Genomic DNA, 19782 nt, shown 5'->3' with positions numbered 1-19782 from the left:
GTTACAGATCAGACCACGTTCTCATGGTCCGGTAAGAGCACTGTGACAAAAGGCCATTTTTAAAATTTCCACAAATTGTCCCGAGTCTCGTGCTCCTCTGTTTTTGAGTTTTGAAAAGATCAGCTCGCAGAATGTGCTTTAGGAAAATCAAAGAGTAAAATTGTTAAAAAGTTCTAATCTACGTTCTGATCTCCCACTCGAATATCATGGTCGTAAGAGAGAGTGGGCCAAAAAAAAAAAAAAAGAATCATCACAAGTACACCCAGGACATGAAAATATATATATTTTTATAATATATATAAAATGTCTTATTTAATCCGATATGTACACTTTGCACAAGACGCCTGGGGAACGAGTTCCTCAGAAATGAAGCGCCGCTTCACTGGGTTACACCCAAATACCCCCCCCCCCCCCCCACACCCTCTCCCCCCCCCCCAAAAAAAAAGAGGTCACAAAAATGATGCAACCAAAAAAAAAAATAAACCCTCCACAACAAAAGGACAAAAAAAAAAAAAAAAAAAAAAAAAAAAAAAAAATCCTTTCCAGTACAAGCATCCTGAGGCCGGCAGCGCCTCTTGATTTCCACGAAGAAAAAAAAAGTTAGAGAAAAGTGTAACTCTCCTCGACCTGTCGTAGTCCACAGATGGTTGTTCGGGGAGAAGCAGTCCGAGTCTCAGTAGAAGTGCTGAAGCCGAGCGGGAGCCTCCCCTCTTAGTAGATGACCTCGTACACGGTGGCCTTCTTGTCACCGGATCCTGTCACAATGTATTTGTCGTCTGCCGAGATGTCGCAGCTCAGGACGGAGGACGACTCCTTGGACTGCGGGAGCAAACATGAAGACAGGTCACCACTGAATGTCCCCTTCGGGTTAGAACGAGTTGGTTTGTCATTAAACTGAACAGTTTCTACCGCGTTAAAACGGAGGTAAAGAGCGTCTGTAACTCAGGGTTATTACTTCATAAATCATGTCTCACATCTTTAACAGCCTCAGCAGTGGAACGGTTGATGTTGTTGTGAGCATGAAACTGGAGCTCAGACTGTAAACTGAGCATGCTAAGAAAAATAAACATTCAAATAAATGTTAGAAAACCTAACGATTCGGGTAAATATTTTCTCCATTTTTTTGGGGGGGGTGTTTTCAGCCTTTGTTTGTTTCAAACCCCAAAAGATATTCTGTTTACGATCGTAGAAAACAAAGAAACGGGAGGCTGGAACTGGAGAATGCATGACATTTACAAACTTCAATAAGGTTAAAAAAATTATTATTCCTGTTGTGCCATTCAGCCCTGTTTGAGAATGTGATGTTGGATGACTAAAAAACAAAAACAAAATGTTTCCATGACGATGCTTTTATCTTTACACATCTCCCTGGTCTGATCGACCTGCAGAGTCAGGAGTTTCGTCGCAGCTCAGTCAAATCAAAACACCGGTAATCTGCATCTCGCAAAACAGGAGTTAGTGTCTCCTTCCTGCCTGCAGCTGCTTAGTTCACATGATTACACCTGAGCGAGCTCCGAAAAGCCAGGAAATGGAAGTGAGATCATTGTGTCGCATATAATTATGACGGTGTTGTATTAGACTTGGGAGAATAATGACAAACACAAGTGTATTTTATTATATAAAAGGAAAGCATCTCATGCTCAGGTTATGCAAATGGAAAAAAGTTGTTTGGCTCCTTCCAGTGTGATTGTGTGTTTGTGCGTCTCCTGGTTACCTGGAATATGCTGGCGCCGTAAGGAGTCCTCCACGCGTTCAGCAGGTTGTCCTTCCCTGTGCTCACAAACCATTTACCTGCAAACACAGAAAACACGTCCGACCTCACAACGTGCGACTCCGCAACAACCTCGTCGACGGCCGTTAAGGCCCGATTGGAGGAGAATACCATTACATCAACAATCCTAAAATGCACATAATGAAGGAGCCTCACACCACTTCATCTCAGATAATTATTCAAATCACCCTCTGATTAATTACCCAACTGACTAGTCGGCTAATGATTTAATTAGTGACAGCAAGAGCTCTGAAGCAGCGAGCGCCATTTGAATGAAGCCGTTCTGTGGTGGCGGAGATACGAGACACTGCTGTGGGGGATCTTCCGAGGCCAAATGAATACTGACATTTCTGGTGGTGGTGGTGGTGGTGGTGGTGGGGTGGGTGGTGCGTGGGGGGGGGTGAGGCGATTGTAAAAGCTCATTTGTCTCAGACTTTAACTTGAGACCAGCTGCTCCTACAGGCACCACGATCTCAACTAAACAGCTCTGACAAATCTCACAGCTCCCTTGTTAATGCACGCCGCCTTTACTATGTGAACAGGAGACTGATTCAGTCTGTGCTTTAAATACTTACTGCCAGTCTTACAAATAAGCTGCACTCGTTAGTTCAGATAAAAATGTTCCAGGGCAAAAATAGCATTCTGAATCATTTCTGCAGCCTTAGAAATGGTCGTTTCCTCGTCTGTTAGCGGAGTGCATTTTAGCCATCGCGGCCCACCGGCAGCAGAAGCTGCCAAACACTGACGCTACAGCGAGACTGCAGAAATCTGGCCATCAGACAGCGAGCGTGGATGTGATTTCTAGCCTGAGTCCCTGTCAAGGCCAGAGTAAAAGAACCGGGAAAAATCCATGTTCAGCACATTTAGCAGCAGAGCAGTCGTCAGGAGTCCAAATTCTCCCGACAGAAACCCACAAACCTACAAAACTACAGACGAGCCACAGACCGACTCTAAAAACTCCACATTTTATTTATATAACTGCTCAGTTGTGCCAATTTTCTTGCTCCTTTATCATATCTGCTGTTTCAAAGCTGCTTTCGGGTTTTTAATTCCAGTGAATGATACTAAAAATGTGGAGGTAAATAAATATATGAAGACCATATACATATATACATATACATATCTATATATATATATCTATATATATCTAGACGTCAGGAGATATATATAGATATATATGAACACCAGACTTTATCTCCTTATTGATAAGCATGTTTAAGAAAGTGGCTACAAAAACCATTAGAATAACTTTACATACTGTTAATCTAATTAATGGTTACATTAAGACTGAGAAAGTCTTTTTTAATAAACTGTCTCTGTGGCATCTTTCATCCTCCTCTCTGTCTTCCTCCTTCAGCTGCTAATATGCTCTACAGCTACTGATGGTAGAAGCTGAGTAGGGGCCGGTCCGCCTCAGTCTCAAAGTCTACTAAAATGCAACTTGGATCTAATAAATCTTAATAAATCATCCTCCGACGACCATAAATAAAAACATCAAATTTAATGGCAGAGTTGCTGCAGGCCAGCCTACCGGACGGCGGTATCCCTAACAAGACAAAGACAGAACATTTTACCCGCTGAAAATGAAACTTTGTCATCCCCCTCTCTTGCTATGGAGACGTGTCTTCATTGTCCGTAGGTCTGTTTGAGTTTACGCATTAAAATGAGCCCGTAACTCACCACAGTAGGCGAACTTGAGCGAGAGCACGCAGCTCTCGTGCAGGTGCAGCTGGTACTTGTCCGGCTTGGTGTGGTGAAGCACCTCCACGTTACTGCTCTCCATCCCCACAGCCAGCCATTCACCGGTGGGACAGTAGCCCAACGAGAAGATCTGCAACACGAAGGCAACGACCGTTTTACAACCGCGAGTCACCCGAAGGACGCCCGAGTGCGTTCATCTGTGTGACACTAACTCATGAAGCACGATCATTAAGTCATAAAAAAAAGTAGCTGCTGCATCTGGAGTGAAAGAGATGAATGGAGGGATTCGTTTTCTGCTTTCTCTCTTGACCTGCGAGGTAAAGTCGTGTTGCTGGAGCTGCCGTCCCTCCCTCAGATCCCAAGAGCGGACAGTGTTGTCGAGCCCTCCGGTCCACAGTTTGGTCCCGTCGTGGGAGATGTCGATGCAGCTGGCTCCGTCTGTGTGGCCCTGGAACTGCCTGGATCGACACAACACACCAAACTTCTAGTGAGCAACAGAAGAGGAAAAACCCTCCCACCTCCGGCTATAAGGCTTGTTGTGTTGGTTTAAAAAAAAAGAAAAAAAAAAAAGGTGCTTTGTATTAACGAATGCTTTTAGAAAACATCCGTCAGTGCGCCTAAAGTTCCCCATACTGTTAAAAGCGCATCCCCGGGGCCGAAGCACTGACCTGACGAGGGTCTGGTTATGGAGGTCCCACACGGCGATGTTTCCATCGGAGCAGCAGGAGAAGCAGACCTTGGCATCGGGGCTGATGGCCAGAGCGTAGCAGGCTGGAGCAGAGGAAGTGAGCTCGGCTTTGATGCGGGGCGTCTGTGAGGCCAGGTCCCAGATGGTCAGCGTGCTGGCCTCGCCACCCACTATTAGGGTGCGGCCATCAGGCAGCAGCTTGCAGGAGCGGATGTAATTGTCCCTGTTCTGGAGTGGAAACAAAGGCAGAGTCTCGTCACAGTCTTGATGACTGGATGTAATTTGTGTGTAATTGTTTGTAAACATGAAACATCGACGCGAACGGGACGATTTGAGCGTCAGAAGAAACTCGGTTGGAATTCTGTCGAGTGACAAAGATCATCAATGTGCTTCAGTGTCTTCATTTTAAGACCTTCTCTACTTAAACCCAAGAGGAGCTTTCCTTTGACAAGTGAAGTTTTTCGACCGAGACCGAGTCTCATATTACAGTGAAGATGTGGGTGTCAGCTTTAACAAGAGCTGCAGAGAGAGAGCGCGAGGAGCTGCAGCTGCTGGCCAGGCTCCAAGAGAGCAGGAAGACAGAGATCAATAGCACTGTGGAAGCTCTTGGTCGAATTAAAACAGCACCCTGATGTCTTTATAAGACCCAATTGCACTCTGGACGCACCTTAAGGGTGTTGGAGGCCGTATGAGCCGAACGGCATGAAGCCACAGTATCAAAATGAGAAACGGGAGGCAGTTGCGAGGAAGTAATGAGCTGGGTAATGGCAGACAGGGTTGGCCAATCAGAACATCATTACTCAGCGGGCTTCTTTTTTTTTTTTTTTCCCCTCTCTGAGGATTATTTCAGCACAGCAGTGAGACACTTTGCTGAATTATTCACATCTCTGTCTGTTGGGATCTGAGGGAAAGCTACAATGGGATGTGGAGTCAGGCTACATTTGATGCTCAAGAAAAACTGCTAATGAAGGAGACCAATCACGGAGACCTCGTGAAACACGAGTACATATGTCTCTGCTCTGCTTGGAAGCCTTGAAACATTCACAGTAACGAAACACCTGTAAATCACCCGAGCGGAAACATTTCACGTTTTTCCTCTTCTGATGATTTGTAACAAACAACAACAACAACAACAACAGCTAGTTACCAGGCAGTCCAGTTGGGACACTGGGCTCTTGCTGCCTGGTTGGCTGATGTCCCAGATTTTGACACAACCCTTGCCACCGGTGTAGACGTGACGTGTGGGATTGCTGATGGTGACGGCGCACACCACCTCCCCGTGGCTCAGAGTGTTGATCTGGCGAGCGTGGCGCGGGATGCCCGGGCCTATCAGTGCATCTGGAGGGAAGGGCACGGGCTGCATCTGACCATCTGCACTTACGTGAAAAGAATAAGCTCTGCAGAGGACAGAGGGAGGGGAAACGCGGTCAGCCCCGAGCCGAGAAGTCGATGCGATCTGTTGTTAGTTAAAACACAAACGCTCATTGAATCGAAACACGAATACGCACGGTTTTCCTCCAGAAATGGAAGTGAGGCTGGCTGGCAGGCCGGGAGCTCTCATGTGAGGGTGAGGGTCAAACCCCGCCTGCGTGAGCAGAAAGACGCAACAGTTAACAAACAACCCACAAAGATAAATTAGACTAAGCTAATATTCAAATTGCAGCCTAGGCCCGTCTTTAGGTGCTTTACGCCTGGAGGAACCCTCGTACCGTCGTTTCCAGGCAAATCCCTTGAAAGGCACAGATTGAGCTTCATTGCATACAGAGAAGCTTTACACAAGTCTACAACATCCCACTTGCTAATGCTAATGAAAGCCTGGGAGATTTTCAAACATGGAGATGCATTTTGGGGGCCAGCCTTTTTTTTTTTTTCTTAAAGCCTTTAGAATGCTAACTAACTAACATCAAAGTAAAGGAGCAGGGTTGTTTTTGTACTTTCTCATTATGAGCACACAACAAGCTGCAGCCAGCCAAGCAGAAATATTCAGACCGAGTTATGGAAATACACGATGAATGCTTAAGTTTCTCCGTCATTTTGCAAACAGACTTCATCACCTACAGCGGCGGAGGATAATTCATACAGAGGCTGGTGAGGGCTCGTTGTATCAAACTGGTGGATGTGGAATAATTAATGGGTTTAAGTGTAGAATATCATTAATCATTCGCATGTGGGATGACTCCCCGTTTTGACTGATAAATTCTGTATAGAAGTTGGAATAGTTACAATTGGTGAGCGTCCATAGGCGGCAGCAGCTGCAGCGCTCATCTGTGGTGAAATGAGACCTGGATAGACGCCCGGGCTGGTCAGGGACCCGTTCATCTCATGATGGCCCATCATGGCGAACGGGCTGGCATAAGATCCCGCAATGGACAGAGGTGTACGCAGGGCTGGGGCAGCTGAAGGAGAGACAATACTTCTTTACTTCATTTAGTCATGACAACCAGAGCAGGGCTGCAGTTATTTTTTTTTATTAGAAAGTACACTAATTAAGCTTGTGGTGACACTGTTTCGTTAACTATTATTTCCATAGCAAAAATGAACTTTCAATCTCAAGATTAATTATTGTTAATGTCTTGATTAATTAGCCGTTCCATTAAATTTCATACGATAGTATAAAATGCACATCACAATTTCTGAAAGCCCAAATTGATGTCTTCAGCACGTTTATTCTGTCAGAAACCTACAAATATTTATCATCACGTGACACAGAAAAGTAGCACCAGAGGATGTTTGCTATTTTTACTTGGACTTGAACAAATAAAAGAATAGCTGCTGGTTATTACCTAATGCCTCCATGCCGGGTGGTTTGCCCATCGTTAGAGGTCGTAGTCCCGGAGTGGTGCTGGTTCCTGGTGTCGGCGCCTCATTCCTCGGTGTGGGAGTGTTGGACTTCAGGCTCGGTGTGGACGACTTGTCATTCTAAAACAGAGACACTCTTTAACCTCGGGCTGCTTTGCATCCTCTTAGTGAAAGTACCAAGTTCAATTACTCACACACACACACACACACACACACACACATGAAACAGTGTCTAAACCAGAGTTCAAATCCCCAAGTGAGTCAAAAAATACCCCCACCGGCAGGGAAATCCAGAGTGACAATCAGAGTGGACGACTCGAGGTAATCCAATCTAACACTGACACTTCATTATAGCCGTGTGTTCGTGTGTGTGTGTGTGTGTGTGTGTGTGTGTGTGTGTTCGTGTGTGTGTTTGTGTGTCTGTTCGTGTGTGTGTGTCTGTTCGTGTGTGTGTGTGTGTTCGTGTGTGTGTCTGTTTGTGTGTGTGTCTGTTCATGTGTGTGTGTGTTCGTGTGTGTCTGTTCGTGTGTGTGTGTGTGTGTGTGTGTGTGTGTGTGTGTGTGTGTGTGTGTGTGTGTGTGTGTGTTTGTTCGTGTGTGTCTGTTCGTGTGGAGGGCCATAAACCTTTGCTTAGAAGTCAGGCTTGTTAGGAGTGGCTAGACAGGCAAGATGGTGGCCCAAACACTTCTCTCATAATTAATCCATCTCCTGACTTCACAGATCGAGTTAAGAGAGGTGGAGGTTTAGCCTAGTGACACACACTAATGAGGGACGGAGAGAAGCTGGGTGTCATTATAGGTGGAGGGAAATGATGTGGATTATACATCCATCCTAATCCTAAGTGAAATGGTTTATGTAAAACTAACATTGCAGCCTAGTTAGTGGGCGCTTCAGTATTAAGAGAAAAAGGGGCGACGGAAAGGGAAAAGATTAGATGGAGTAAAAAAAAAAAAAAAAAAAAAAAAAAAAAGACGAGACAGCAGTTCCCTGGCTGCCGTGTCTCTGGGTTATTTACAGCCTCAGGCAGAGGGAGAAATGACCATTTATTGGGTAAGCCATTAAGAAGATTGAGAGGACTGAGCCATAGGGTTTGATTTCCTGAGAGTGCATCCACCCTCTGCCCCCTCAAGCCTCACATAGCAGCTAACTGCTAAGCCTGCGTATTAGTCTTTCACACAGACACCCACTTCACTTGACAAACGCCCTTTAGTCTGTCAGTTCAGGCTTCACCCCCCCCATCACTATAACCTCCTTATTTCATCCTCTCTCCAGCCTTGCAGTGCGTCCCCACACACTCACATGGGCGTGGTCCTTTGCTTTGGAGGACGGCGTGCTGCCCGAGGAGGCGACGGAGGCGGGGCTGTTGGGGGCAGCATCCTTCTTCAGGCCTCGTGATTTATCCAGGCCGTTTTCTGGAGGAGAGTGAGCGGGGCTGACTCGAGGGGTGGCCGGATCCTACAGAGTTAAACGAGACAGACAGACAGACAGCAAGACTGAGCAAACAGACCCGAGGAAAGCCACTGGCATGTACATGTAGGTCAAACAAACTGGAGCCTCATGAGCAAACACAGATAAATATACTCATGCATGCCCGTACTCTCCCTCACACACATGCACGCACTTTTCATTCACCTGTCACACCCTTTTCTCTTTGTATTCTTTGTCTTACTTTCTGCATGAATGGCGAAGGAGATACAGAAAGTAAACACACACTCGCAGCACACACAACCAATATTATGACAGCCTTTTTGGCAACATCGTGAAAGGTGTTGAGGCTTCAACAGACAAAAGAGGGCTGTGTTTAGTTTCTGTGCGGCCGTCACACTGAAGAATGTGGCCGAGCAGCTCAGTTTTAAACTCAGTCTTACCTCATTAGAAACATCAACCACCAAGTCGTCACTCTTGTCTCCGTCACTGTCCTGAAATAAAGGAGGAACAGGTTTAGTTTACCACTGACAGAGGTGACATTATAGTCAACATAAACCAGTACAGACCAGGTTTTTGACCATATCACACATGTATGGACTACAATTAAATCAACTGTGGGAACTGGTTATCATTTGCTCCATGTAAATAGCAACTGAAACTATGTAAACATGTATTTTACAGGTCCATTAATTCTTAATGATTACAATTTATTGAACGTTTCTTGCAAAGAAATGTGTAACTTTGCATTTACAAATAAAATAGAGACTTATTTTGGCTAGTTGTTGATATACATTTCCCTGATAGCTATATTTTGTATTTACTGTATTGTAGTCTCATTTGGATCCTAGATAAACTGCATGCATTTCTGCATGTTCAGTTGATGTACTGCGCACCGATTAAAAAAATTCAAGGATAAATTATCTTTGCATTTAATGGGAATTGATTAACTGGAGTGTCGCAGGTGAGCACTGTCTCTATTTCACCTAAAATGTGGGGACAACTTTCCCGGACACTGGACACAAAACTGTGGTGGGTACAAAGTGAACCGAAAGATTTTAAACCGGTTGTTAATCATTTCCGGACACATTTGGGTTGGTTACATTAACTGGTGTTCTGCAGAGTAACATTTTTCAAGAGCGGCCTGATCTAGTCAACACTGAGTTAATCAAAGTTAAAATTAAGCTCGGGTCCACACCAACAGCAAGAGTAGGAGAGCCGTAAACTGATAAATGTGAACGCTAGAAATAAAGAGACCCATAACCGCAAAACACTTACATATCTGCTCATGCTGTCTTTGTCATCCACTTTGCGTTTCTTGGAGTCGAGGCTGTAGTCTGAAGAGCCGCGGTGCTTCTCGCTCGCTGCCCGCAGGCTGTCTGACGGTGACACAGAGTTATTCTGCCAAAAACAACATGCAGACAGTCCACATCATTCTCCAGTTCCCCCCAGAGTCTGCTATACATTTGACTCTTAGCATCCTCCATCTGTCAATCAATATATTGTACGATATACAGAACCATGTAGGGCTATGCTTCAACTCCTATGATTATTACTGCCATTTGCATCGTGTCGAATTGTGGCTTCAGCAAATATAATGTAAATATTGAGTTCAAGTTGCTCCATCGTCACCCATCTTGACATGACATGAAACAACAAACCTTATGTAACTCTTGCAAATAAAAAAAAGAATTGTCTGTTGGGTCGGGTGAATGATGTAAAGTAAACTCTGTTCTGACAGAATATGCCCTTCAGTCAAGTGAGTATTTTGGGGATTAAATGCAGCTTGTGACAAACCTTCAGAAACTAGAAGAGCCAGAAACTACCAAATGATGCATTTACATCCAGACATGACTCTGGAGCCTTTTCCTTTTGTCAGAACAGTGACAATATTGACTGTAAAGCTCAATGCACAATGCTCCTGGACTGATTTGGGATAGAACGGGCAGAAGAGGATTCTGGGACAGGCTTAGCCCTGCTGCTGCAGCCAAAGCAACGGAGCAAGGAGGAAACAGACGAGGCAGCTGAGCAAACCCACAAAACCCCACTGGAAGACAAACGCACTAACTGGCAAACACAGGGATTTATAAAGCAGACTGAGTAGAGGTGGAAAGAAAATGTGAAACACACACACACACACACACACACACACACACACACACACACACACACACACACACACACACGCATGCACCCACATATGTAATCCTCTTGTAGATCTCAGTATGGCCTGGTCAGAGACACGCTTTGAACAAGATTAACTATTAAACCAAAAACGGGTTGGATTCCTGACACTTTCTGTCTGTGACTCGCAAGTAAACGCAAATAAAAACAAAAGTCACAAGAATCTCACAATAATTAACTAAAACCCATGTTAATGAATGCTGCTCGTTTGTGTGCGTGTGTGTTTGTGTGCTGTGGCAGGTCAGTGACCAAACAGTAGAAAAAGTCAGACGGCAAAGTTCATGAAAATCAACCACATAAAAAAAAAAAAAAAAAAGAGGAAGGAAAGAAAGAAAGAGGCCATTGAGGGAACCTGGACATGAGAGCAATGTGAAGAGACAAAGAGAGTGTTGCCAGCAGAGAAAAGAGCCATGAAAGAGGCAGAGTGAGAAAATGAGGGGAAAAAAGAAGAAGAAAGACAAGAGAGCAAAACAGGAAAGGAACTTGGCAAGCAATGAGAGCGTAGCAGTGTGGCAATGAGTTCTCCCCACTAGTGGGAATGCCCTGACAGGCTGGCACTCTCTCAGAAGCTGCAAACGGGGCTTTTGTACTCTGGGCACTGGTGTGGTGGGGTGGCACTGCCAAACAGGCTGAAGAAGGGGAGGGGGGGACACACACACACACACACACTATCAGGAAACTCAAAAAAATCCCAGAAAGACATAGTGAAAGAGGAAGGAGTAAGATGTCTGACATTTTGGCTGCCAGCGATGGGAGAGAAAGAAGAGCAGTATAGAAAAGGGATGACACTAAAAAAAAAAAGACCTCCTGAGCAGAGACTGGAGACTCACTAGAAAAAACACTGTGGTTGAGCAGTTAATGGCACACACTTACACCACCCCCTTCACAAAGTGCCCCTTCCTTGGCCACCACACAAAGAGTCCGCTTTTTCCTGACTTGTTTTAGCTAGCCCTGCAGCTTTCTGCCTCCTCCTCACGTCAAAATATGGAAATTTGTTCAGTGTCCCTGTTGTGGAAAATAGTTTTAGTCTGGCTTGGATTGAAGATGCTGTGTGACAGACAAAAATCTCCTACAGTATTACAGCCTGTCTGTGTATCCGAGTCTGACTCCTTTCAAGGATTGCTTAGTCTCAATAACCCCCGCACTTGCCTTCAAGTCTGGTATCAGATGCCCTGAGACAACAGGACAGGAAGACTCTGTGTGTGTGTGTGTGTGTGTGTGTGTGTGTGTGTGTGTGTGTGTGTGTGTGTGTGTGTGTGTGTGTGTGTGTGTGTGTGTGTGTGTGTGTGTGTGTGTGTTGCACTATAAAAGAGAGGGAGAGGAGGGTGGCTGGCAGATCAGGTAAGGTGGTATTGGCAGCCACTCGTCACCACATGAGAAGGGGGGAAGAGTTTTGGTTCCTTCAGACATGAGTGGGTCCATTCAGGATGGCCAGTCAATGGGAACTCAATCTGGCCGAGCAGATCCAACAGAGCGTTCCGCTCCAGCTAACTGAGAGCTTTAAGCCAGTCCAATAAACAAGGACTTTAACATGAGAAGGAAGGGGAAGATAGGGACAGTGAGGGACAGACGGGGAGAGAAAACAGTGATGGAAAGGAGTAAATGACTGAGATAAGAGGACAGAGCATAAAATTAAAGTATATGCAAAAGGAAAAGGGGAAATGTAGATAAAAGGGGATGAAAAGGAGTCAGGTGCTGGACACATGCAACAGTAAATCCTCTAAAGTGGTTAAGGGGGGAAGAGAAGGAAAGTCAAAGTCGCTTTTAATTGTGCTGAAATTAAAGGAGGTAGCAGACTGCTAATCCTCATCCAGTGATTGGAGTCAATTTCCACCTTGATTTCATGGCACTGGCTTATTTGGTCAGATGTCACTATTTGATTTCGGTCAGCTTATACTCCCCCGGAGTACAAAAATGTGTGTGTTCTTACACAGAGAGCATGAATTCCTATTGAACAGTGGGTTTAGCTCTATGTAAAGTACACCTAATCACCAAACACAGTGAGCTAGAGACCGACAAAGTCAAGAGACACACAGGAGACGGAGAGCTGGAGAGTCAACGTACCGTGCTCGACTCGCGTTCTTTCAGAGGAATGACCAGAGGCGAGTGAAAAGATGAGGGTCCAGGAGGGAGAAAAGCAAAACACAAATTAGTATGGGTGTCACCGCTCAGCACTACAATCAAACTGCGGTAATAAAATTACTATTATGCTAAAGCATGCTCTCATGTCAGCAACTCGCAGAATTGTATTTGGTTCCACTTACTTACAAGGTACAATTTAGAGAGACCATTTATAGCTTTATTAATGCTTAATAAATCATTTATTGATGCTTTATAAAGCAGTTATTACACACTACTTAGGACATTGAGGTAATACAGTTCTATTAAGATCAACATCAAGATCAAGATTTATATTAGATCAACATTACCAGCCGCATCGCTGATAAATGGCTCATTTGCCAACAAACATGAAAACAGGTTTATTCTGTACACCAAGCAGTCGTGTTCAAACTTCTACCAACTCTCTCTCCTCTTTTCTACTGTTAGTATAAACTACTTTCATGTCAAAATACATCACGAGAACATTATACTAACACTTCTACAAATATTTTCTCACACAGTGGTTCTGTACATTTAAAAATGTGCGTTGACGCGTTGCTACGGTGAATATATTTGGCCGGTATAACGTCTTCTTGGCAGGCACAATTACCCCTTCAGCGGTATTAAGCTGCAGGCAGTGTGTGTGGCGGGCTGTGCTCCTCACCTCGGTGCTCCAGGTCGTGGTGGTTCTTCTCATCCTTTACAGGCAGGTGGGCCTGGCTGCCAAGAGCGCCCAGAGCCAGCAGGCCGGAGCCAGCGCCTGTCACAGGGGGGATGCCGGGCGGCTGCAGGCCTGAAGGGTGAGGGGGCAGCTGGACCGGGGGGCCGTGGGCAGCGTGAGAGAGGTGCTGAGCCTGGAGCTGCTGCTGCTGTAAACAAACGCAGAGAGACAGGAGACAAGACAGAGGACAAGTGGGTCGGCTGGGAAGTGAATCCATGAATGACCGCACTGTACTTGTGCAGTAGAGCTGGCTCAAACAACATTTAGTTCAAGGCCAAACCGTTTATGCATAATAGCAGACTGACAGTCACTGCCAACATGCTGATCCAGCTCATTCACTGTCTGATGGAATAAAAACAGACTGTTCATGGCTGTAGATGTTCAGTAAACATATCATCTGGTTCAGAGTGTTGGATCAATCTGTATAATAGATTAATTCCCAAAACATTGCTGTATATATTACATTAGGTCTTTGGCGTTTAGCTATGCATTATTATAGACTATGTGTGGCACCATGAGGCGGCAATTTCTTGTTGTTGACTCCTCATATTATGTCCAGACCATTAAAAGAACCTTTTAAATACAATTATACTAAGATGGCAAATAAATAATTTTCAACATCTGAATAAACAATTAATTGTTTACCCTGTAAAATGACAGCAAATAGTGAAAAATGCCAATCACTACAGTACAGAACCCAAAATTCAGTGATAAGTTTGTTCATTCAGCAGTTTGAAATTCAAGCATTTTCTAGTCACAATGATATGAAACAAACAATCCAATCAACACATATGCTGCAAACACAATATTTGACATTTTATTCTTAATAAATTGTTTTAACCATCGATAATCTAAACTGATGGTTAATTGAAACGATTTCAGCTCTGTGCAAAGATCTGCACATGGATGAGCTACAATGTTATGGCTCTGAGAAGACCCCCTCCATGTTTATCCCACTGCCTGCTTCTACTTTTTATATTTTGCTGTGCACTTATTACAACACTGTTACACTTTATCGCCGCTGCTTCACAAATGTCTTATTGTTTCTTACTGACTATACGTGACCTTTATCTGACTACTATGTTCGACTCCACGACACGTCACCGCTGGTCGTCAGAGATGATACCCAACGCTTCTGCTCGCTTTCAAAACGCGCTTCAATCATAGTTGGGACAGTTAAAAAAAAAAAAAAAAAAAAAAAAAATCAATAGGCCTACACTCAAAAACCTCAAAACCTTTCAACACTCTGGAAAACCAAGCAAGCATGCCCTCCTCCAGCAAAACGCTGTTAAGCACAGACACAGTGCAGAACACACACACACATACACAAACCTCCCAAGAGGCCACGACTGTCTGTGAGAGAGGCAGCCAGAGAGGAGAGAGTAGATAGACAGGAGTTAAATAGCCACTCAGGCAAGAGGGAAGCAAGTGCTTTAAAACAAGGTTAAATAACACTTAGCACATCCATCAACTGCCTCTCCAAAAAGAAAAAAAAAAACATGATTGCTATTCTGCTTGCTAGATAGAACTTCAATAACCTCATCCATACATTCATTACATAAAATGGAGAAAGTGGACGAGGGTATATCTAGTGGCTTACCACATATAAAGGTTTATTTAGCAGCTGGCCATTATTCAGTCAGCTCATTACGCCGAGCTGGACCTGAAATCGCACAATGGATGAGGGGCGGCATTGTTAATCGATATTGTGCTGGTGTGCCGAGCAGCCTATTTGTTGTGAAAGAGGAAAAGCGGGCAAGAGGAGAGAAAGGGGCAGCCAGAACAAGAAAGGGAGGGAGAGGCAGAATCAGAAAATAACGAGAGAATGAAAGCGAGAGTGAGCGAGGGATTGAGGCAGGGACGTCCCTATTGAGTGTGCCTAATGAGGAAAAGCGTGCAGGGATCATTATCAAGAAGCCTCATTAGCAAGCTATGGCTGAGGAGAGGAGAGACGAGGGAAGGGAGTCGTGAGGGGTGGAGAGAGAGAAAAGAGGGGGAAAAATTCAGAAAATAAATTGCTTCCAATTCAATGTTCATGGATAAAGAGCTGGCTTCCTTTCACACTTATCTTTTTTCATTATGTGTAAATGCCGCAGCAGCTCAGGCAACTTCCACAGGAAACAGGCAATTAAAGTTAACTAGGCGAAGCTGGCTCCCTGCAGAACGGTACTGTCAGGTGGAACAAGCATCAACAGCACCAGCACAAACCAGCTGGCAGACTGGCTTAATAAGTCTGGCAATGATCGCCGCATTACCCACTTATTCTGTGCTTTACAACAGCCTCTGTAGCTCATCATATTTTCTTCAGTCGTCGCCACAAAGATAAGAATGCAACGTACATTAAAAGGAGAATGAAACAGTATTGCAGTAGGACAAGAGACATTGGGAGCATTGTTCAGGTTAGTCGTCAGACAGACATAAAGTTCTGTCAAATCAGTGGCACCCGAGTCGGGCGGACAAAGGACAAGATGCCCAAAATATCCAAACACACTCAAGTTGTGCGTTGTCTCCAAAAGGCATAATCTCCCCTCACAAAAAAACAGACATTAAGACGGCAAGCAGGCAATTCGAAACACTTCTCCTCTGAACACTGACCATGAAGGCTGGGTAGACACTATGAGGCGGCTGCTGCTGCTGGGTCACAGGAGAGAGGAAGAGGAGAAATTCAGCCAGAAATGATAACAAACAACAACAAGAGGGCTGCACCTGATAGTTACGTTCATCAATTTATCTGCAGATTGTTTTTGTTCTTTTCATTGATCAGTTCATCTTTGGGTCTGTAAAGAAAGTCACTGTGATACTAATGTATTTTTATATAACATACAAAAATAAATAATGGGATAAAAATCATGATCGGTCGATGGATCTTAATTCTGAAAAAAAAAAAAAAAAAACCTTATGCAATAACTGCTTGTAGCAAAATGTGTGGATGTTGATAAGTCTAACCATGAGTCAATGTGGACACTCTTACTCTAAGAAATAAATATGCATATTCAAATAAGACATGTAAAGAAGCGAATGAACCAGTGACATCAAAAGAACCAGTGACATCAAAAGCAAAACCAGGCGGTGTAAAAGTTTATGTTGTGTGCCACAGATTAGCATTTACATGAAACGTGATAAACAGCACACCATTTGTAACCGACTCCTTAACTGTTATCCAGCTATAATCTTGCCCTACGTTGAAATCATGGAAATGAGGGTAGGCGCATGGAAATGAGACGCCACCTCTGACACTTGTCAAATCAGACTCAATCATATGCCGCCTCTGGCCAAAACTTATGCAAAACAGTGGAGACCAGTTTGTGTTTTTGTCTCAGCTTTTTAGTCCCCTGAACACAGCTCAGCCCACTTCGGTCGAAAGAAACTCATGATTTTGTTTAATATCATGGAAACAAGAACTTAAAATTTACAAAAGGCATCACAATGTCAAACACTAGTTTACTGTGGAAATAAATGTGTTGCATTTGGCCTCAGGCACCTCCAGCTGGGAGGAGAGGGTGGTTCTGTGTTTGGGGGACATTAATATACTGTGAATATGCATACACTGTACATACTGCATCACATACTGACACTCAGAGCTCCAGGTGGTCCCCGCAGGGCAAACATCTATCTTTAGTGTTTGTGTGTCTCCACTCAAATCGAATGTGTGATCTTACTGCTGTAGAAATCTGTCTGATGTTGTCGGAGTATCTGAGACTTTCATGACGACACCACGGCAGCACCACCTCAGCCACACTGAGGGGACATGGAGACTGATCACCTGACATGTCCTCGTCTTAGTGTGTGTGCAGTCTGGCCCTGCCCATCCTTAATGAAGGCAGGGTCAGTCGTGTTGTGGACAGTTTCCCTGTAGGAAATAGGGAGTAATTACCTATAAAACTGTGGGTTGTGCTCCCTGCTCATTTAACTTAATCGAATTTCGATATCCGCCTCTCACTGGACTTGACCTCCTGCCGCTGGGACGAACTAACCGCTGACTAACCTCTTCTACAGAGGGCTAATCAAAAGGGTCACTTATCCAGGTCCCAGCTGGCTATTAAAAAGCAGCTAGGCTTATAGTTTTTAAATATAAGCAGATGGAAGACCAAATCACTACAATGTCTATTTGTCCAGGCTGGACTTTGTGTGTTTAGGGTTGTGGAAACAATTAATAGACCAATTATTGGTTTTTGAAGTGCACTCCTTCCTCCATTAAAGTCTGGATTGCTGCAGATGCTTTTAAATTAATCTTTTGATGAAAATAAAACTCTTAGTATTGAAAGGGTAAAAGAGTACAGCTTAGAGCCAATATTTGTTCAAAACAATAAGAACCTAGTAAGAAATAATACTAGGGATATCCTGGCCGCATGCACACATTGTTATTCAAATCTGAGCAGATGAGTGACAAAAAGCTGTTTACAAACAGGCTCTGAGTTGTAAATCAGGGGATTTCTGATTGCGACAATATCTCCTGCCTGGCAAAAAGACGTACAGTCAACAAACGTCTAACAAAATGGAGGCAAATCCACCATTCCTGGCAGTTACATGTAAATAAAATCCAATATGAACACAAACGGATTCAATTTGGCTGAGGGAACGATATTGGAAAGTATTTGTTCCTGTCTGGTTTTACTTATCAACAAAGCACAATACATACCACTAAAAAGAGCTAATTTAGGCTAGTGAAATGACGTGACTTGATGCTAGCAGCTGCAGTAACTTCAGGGAATAATGTGCAAACACTTCAAGTTGGAACAGCAGGAGATTTCCCTTTCCTTGAATGCAGGCTAAATCTTTTATCCACTACACCTACCAAACGTTCAGTATCTGCTAAATTCGTACTGCTGTAATCTCTGTTGCAATCACAAGGATTGTCCTGACCTGACCACTCTAATTCCTCCTACTATTGGGTCAGAGGTAGGGGTAAGCCTGTTGGCTGGAACCTTTTATCTAATTAAAGTGCAGCCAAAGTGAAATCTGAGAAACACCATGATCTGATCTCAGTCTGGACTGTATTGCTATATATCAGATGTTCTTTGACTCTGCCTGAGAAGAGATAATCTGAGCAGAGCAGCAGTTAGGAACTGCGCTCTGCCCTGCTGTCGGGTCACGGTTAACCAACAATCAGAGAAACTACAGCAGTAAACATCACATTGACAAGCACATTGCAAACATTGTTAACTTAATAAAACCATAATAGACCTCTGGAGACGGGGACAACTCTGCACGAGGGAGGAGGACGTTGGCATTACTAGTTTGTATTCAGTCTGAACATTCAAATGCCACAGACAGGAAAGAGAAAATGGTTGGAGATTAATGCGATAAGCTACTTTTATCCCCTTTTCACCCCTATTTTTCTCCTGAATCTATTGCCCTTTCCCAGGTTATTCTTGACATGCAACACCTCAGCTGAAGCGCAGAAAGGTGAAATAAACCCGTGAGCGTAATGTAACACGCTTGCCGGTCCTCCTCTGTGCATGCAGTTTTGCCCCTGGCCTCAGGTCAAATGAAGGAAGAAGAGGGGGTATACACACAGTCAGAGGCAGATTGGGAAGTCCACGTACCCCGATGATAGCATTCAGCTCAGTCATCGTCACCTGCTTGGCACGCTCAACAGCCTGAGCTACCTGCTGTTGATGCTGCAGGACACAAACACAAAGATTAGATTCCTGATGGAGAAGAATTCATTAAAAAAAAAAAAAAAAAAAAAAAAAAACCTCGTCCGATGATTCACCTACATAAGTTTACAAATGGACCTTTCAGCGGAGAGGAAAAATACTTTATAATGCACAATAGGCCTTCCTACAGTCTTACTATAGTCTGCATCTGCGGGACAGTACATGATAGAGAATCTTGAATAAAGAACTGATGTGTGATTAAAATAATGCACTAGCTTTCATAAAATCTCAGATTAAAATATATTATTTGGTGGGTTATGCTCCTTAAATTGTCACTCCGATAACCTTTTCATTATTGAAATGATAAAAATCTGTATTGCTAAATCCACTGCATTCATGCCTTGCACTTTATTAGATGCCTTATCACTCCAAGGTCTCTGCACAATAGCCACTCTCACAATGTCCTGTATAGATACAGGACATTGTGAAAGAAATGGTTCTCATTGTCATCTTTAAAACGCTGTTAGCTGGGTTGACACTTACCTCTTGTGACAAGAAGGGCATGATCTGAGCCAGAATTGCATTGAGGCGTTTGGCAATTTCAGTCTGTAGGAGAAGAGAAAGCAAACATGAGAATGACAGTCTTTCAGTATACTGCAGAAGAATTGAGCAGTTAAATTACCTATAAAACAACACTAATGTGTGCAGCATCCATCAGGGCAGGCCGTGTATTTCTTAACTAAACAGGGACCGCCTTAGAACAAATTTACTTCCCCTTCTCTCCTGCCTCCAT

General features: G+C 44.0%; 1 protein-coding gene across 17 annotated transcripts in view; it reads right to left on the bottom strand.

Moving 5' to 3' along the window:
• Positions 1-463: 463 nt before the first annotated feature.
• Positions 464-19782, bottom strand: part of tle3b (TLE family member 3, transcriptional corepressor b) — a 29647-nt gene continuing 10328 nt past the window's right edge. Inside the window, exons 6-23 of one of the 17 annotated variants that reach the window (XM_069173612.1) lie at positions 19533-19595; positions 18906-19010; positions 15985-16023; positions 14722-14742; positions 13334-13537; positions 12633-12692; positions 9663-9785; positions 8828-8878; positions 8259-8414; positions 6944-7079; positions 6384-6556; positions 5669-5745; positions 5308-5557; positions 4141-4388; positions 3783-3930; positions 3452-3602; positions 1715-1791; positions 464-819 (exon numbers count right to left, since the gene is read on the bottom strand). In XM_069173612.1, coding sequence (XP_069029713.1) covers positions 712-819; positions 1715-1791; positions 3452-3602; positions 3783-3930; positions 4141-4388; positions 5308-5557; positions 5669-5745; positions 6384-6556; positions 6944-7079; positions 8259-8414; positions 8828-8878; positions 9663-9785; positions 12633-12692; positions 13334-13537; positions 14722-14742; positions 15985-16023; positions 18906-19010; positions 19533-19595 — 2190 coding nt within the window. In that variant the 3' untranslated portion in view covers positions 464-711. Of the gene's footprint in view, positions 820-1714; positions 1792-3451; positions 3603-3782; positions 3931-4140; positions 4389-5307; positions 5558-5668; positions 5746-6383; positions 6557-6943; positions 7080-8258; positions 8415-8827; positions 8879-9662; positions 9786-12632; positions 12693-13332; positions 13538-14721; positions 14743-15984; positions 16024-18905; positions 19011-19532; positions 19596-19782 lie in introns of all 17 variants that reach the window. The other 16 variants (XM_069173613.1, XM_069173618.1, XM_069173619.1 and 13 more) reach the window with 16 other exon arrangements.

The sequence above is a fragment of the Embiotoca jacksoni genome, unplaced genomic scaffold (assembly GCF_022577435.1).
Source record: "Embiotoca jacksoni isolate LCO1_2020_lvr unplaced genomic scaffold, fEmbJac1.0.p SCAF_6, whole genome shotgun sequence".
Lineage (NCBI taxonomy): Eukaryota > Metazoa > Chordata > Actinopteri > Embiotocidae > Embiotoca > Embiotoca jacksoni.
Note: the sequence above shows the minus strand (reverse complement) of the source record. Positions and strands in the feature narration are given on the sequence as shown.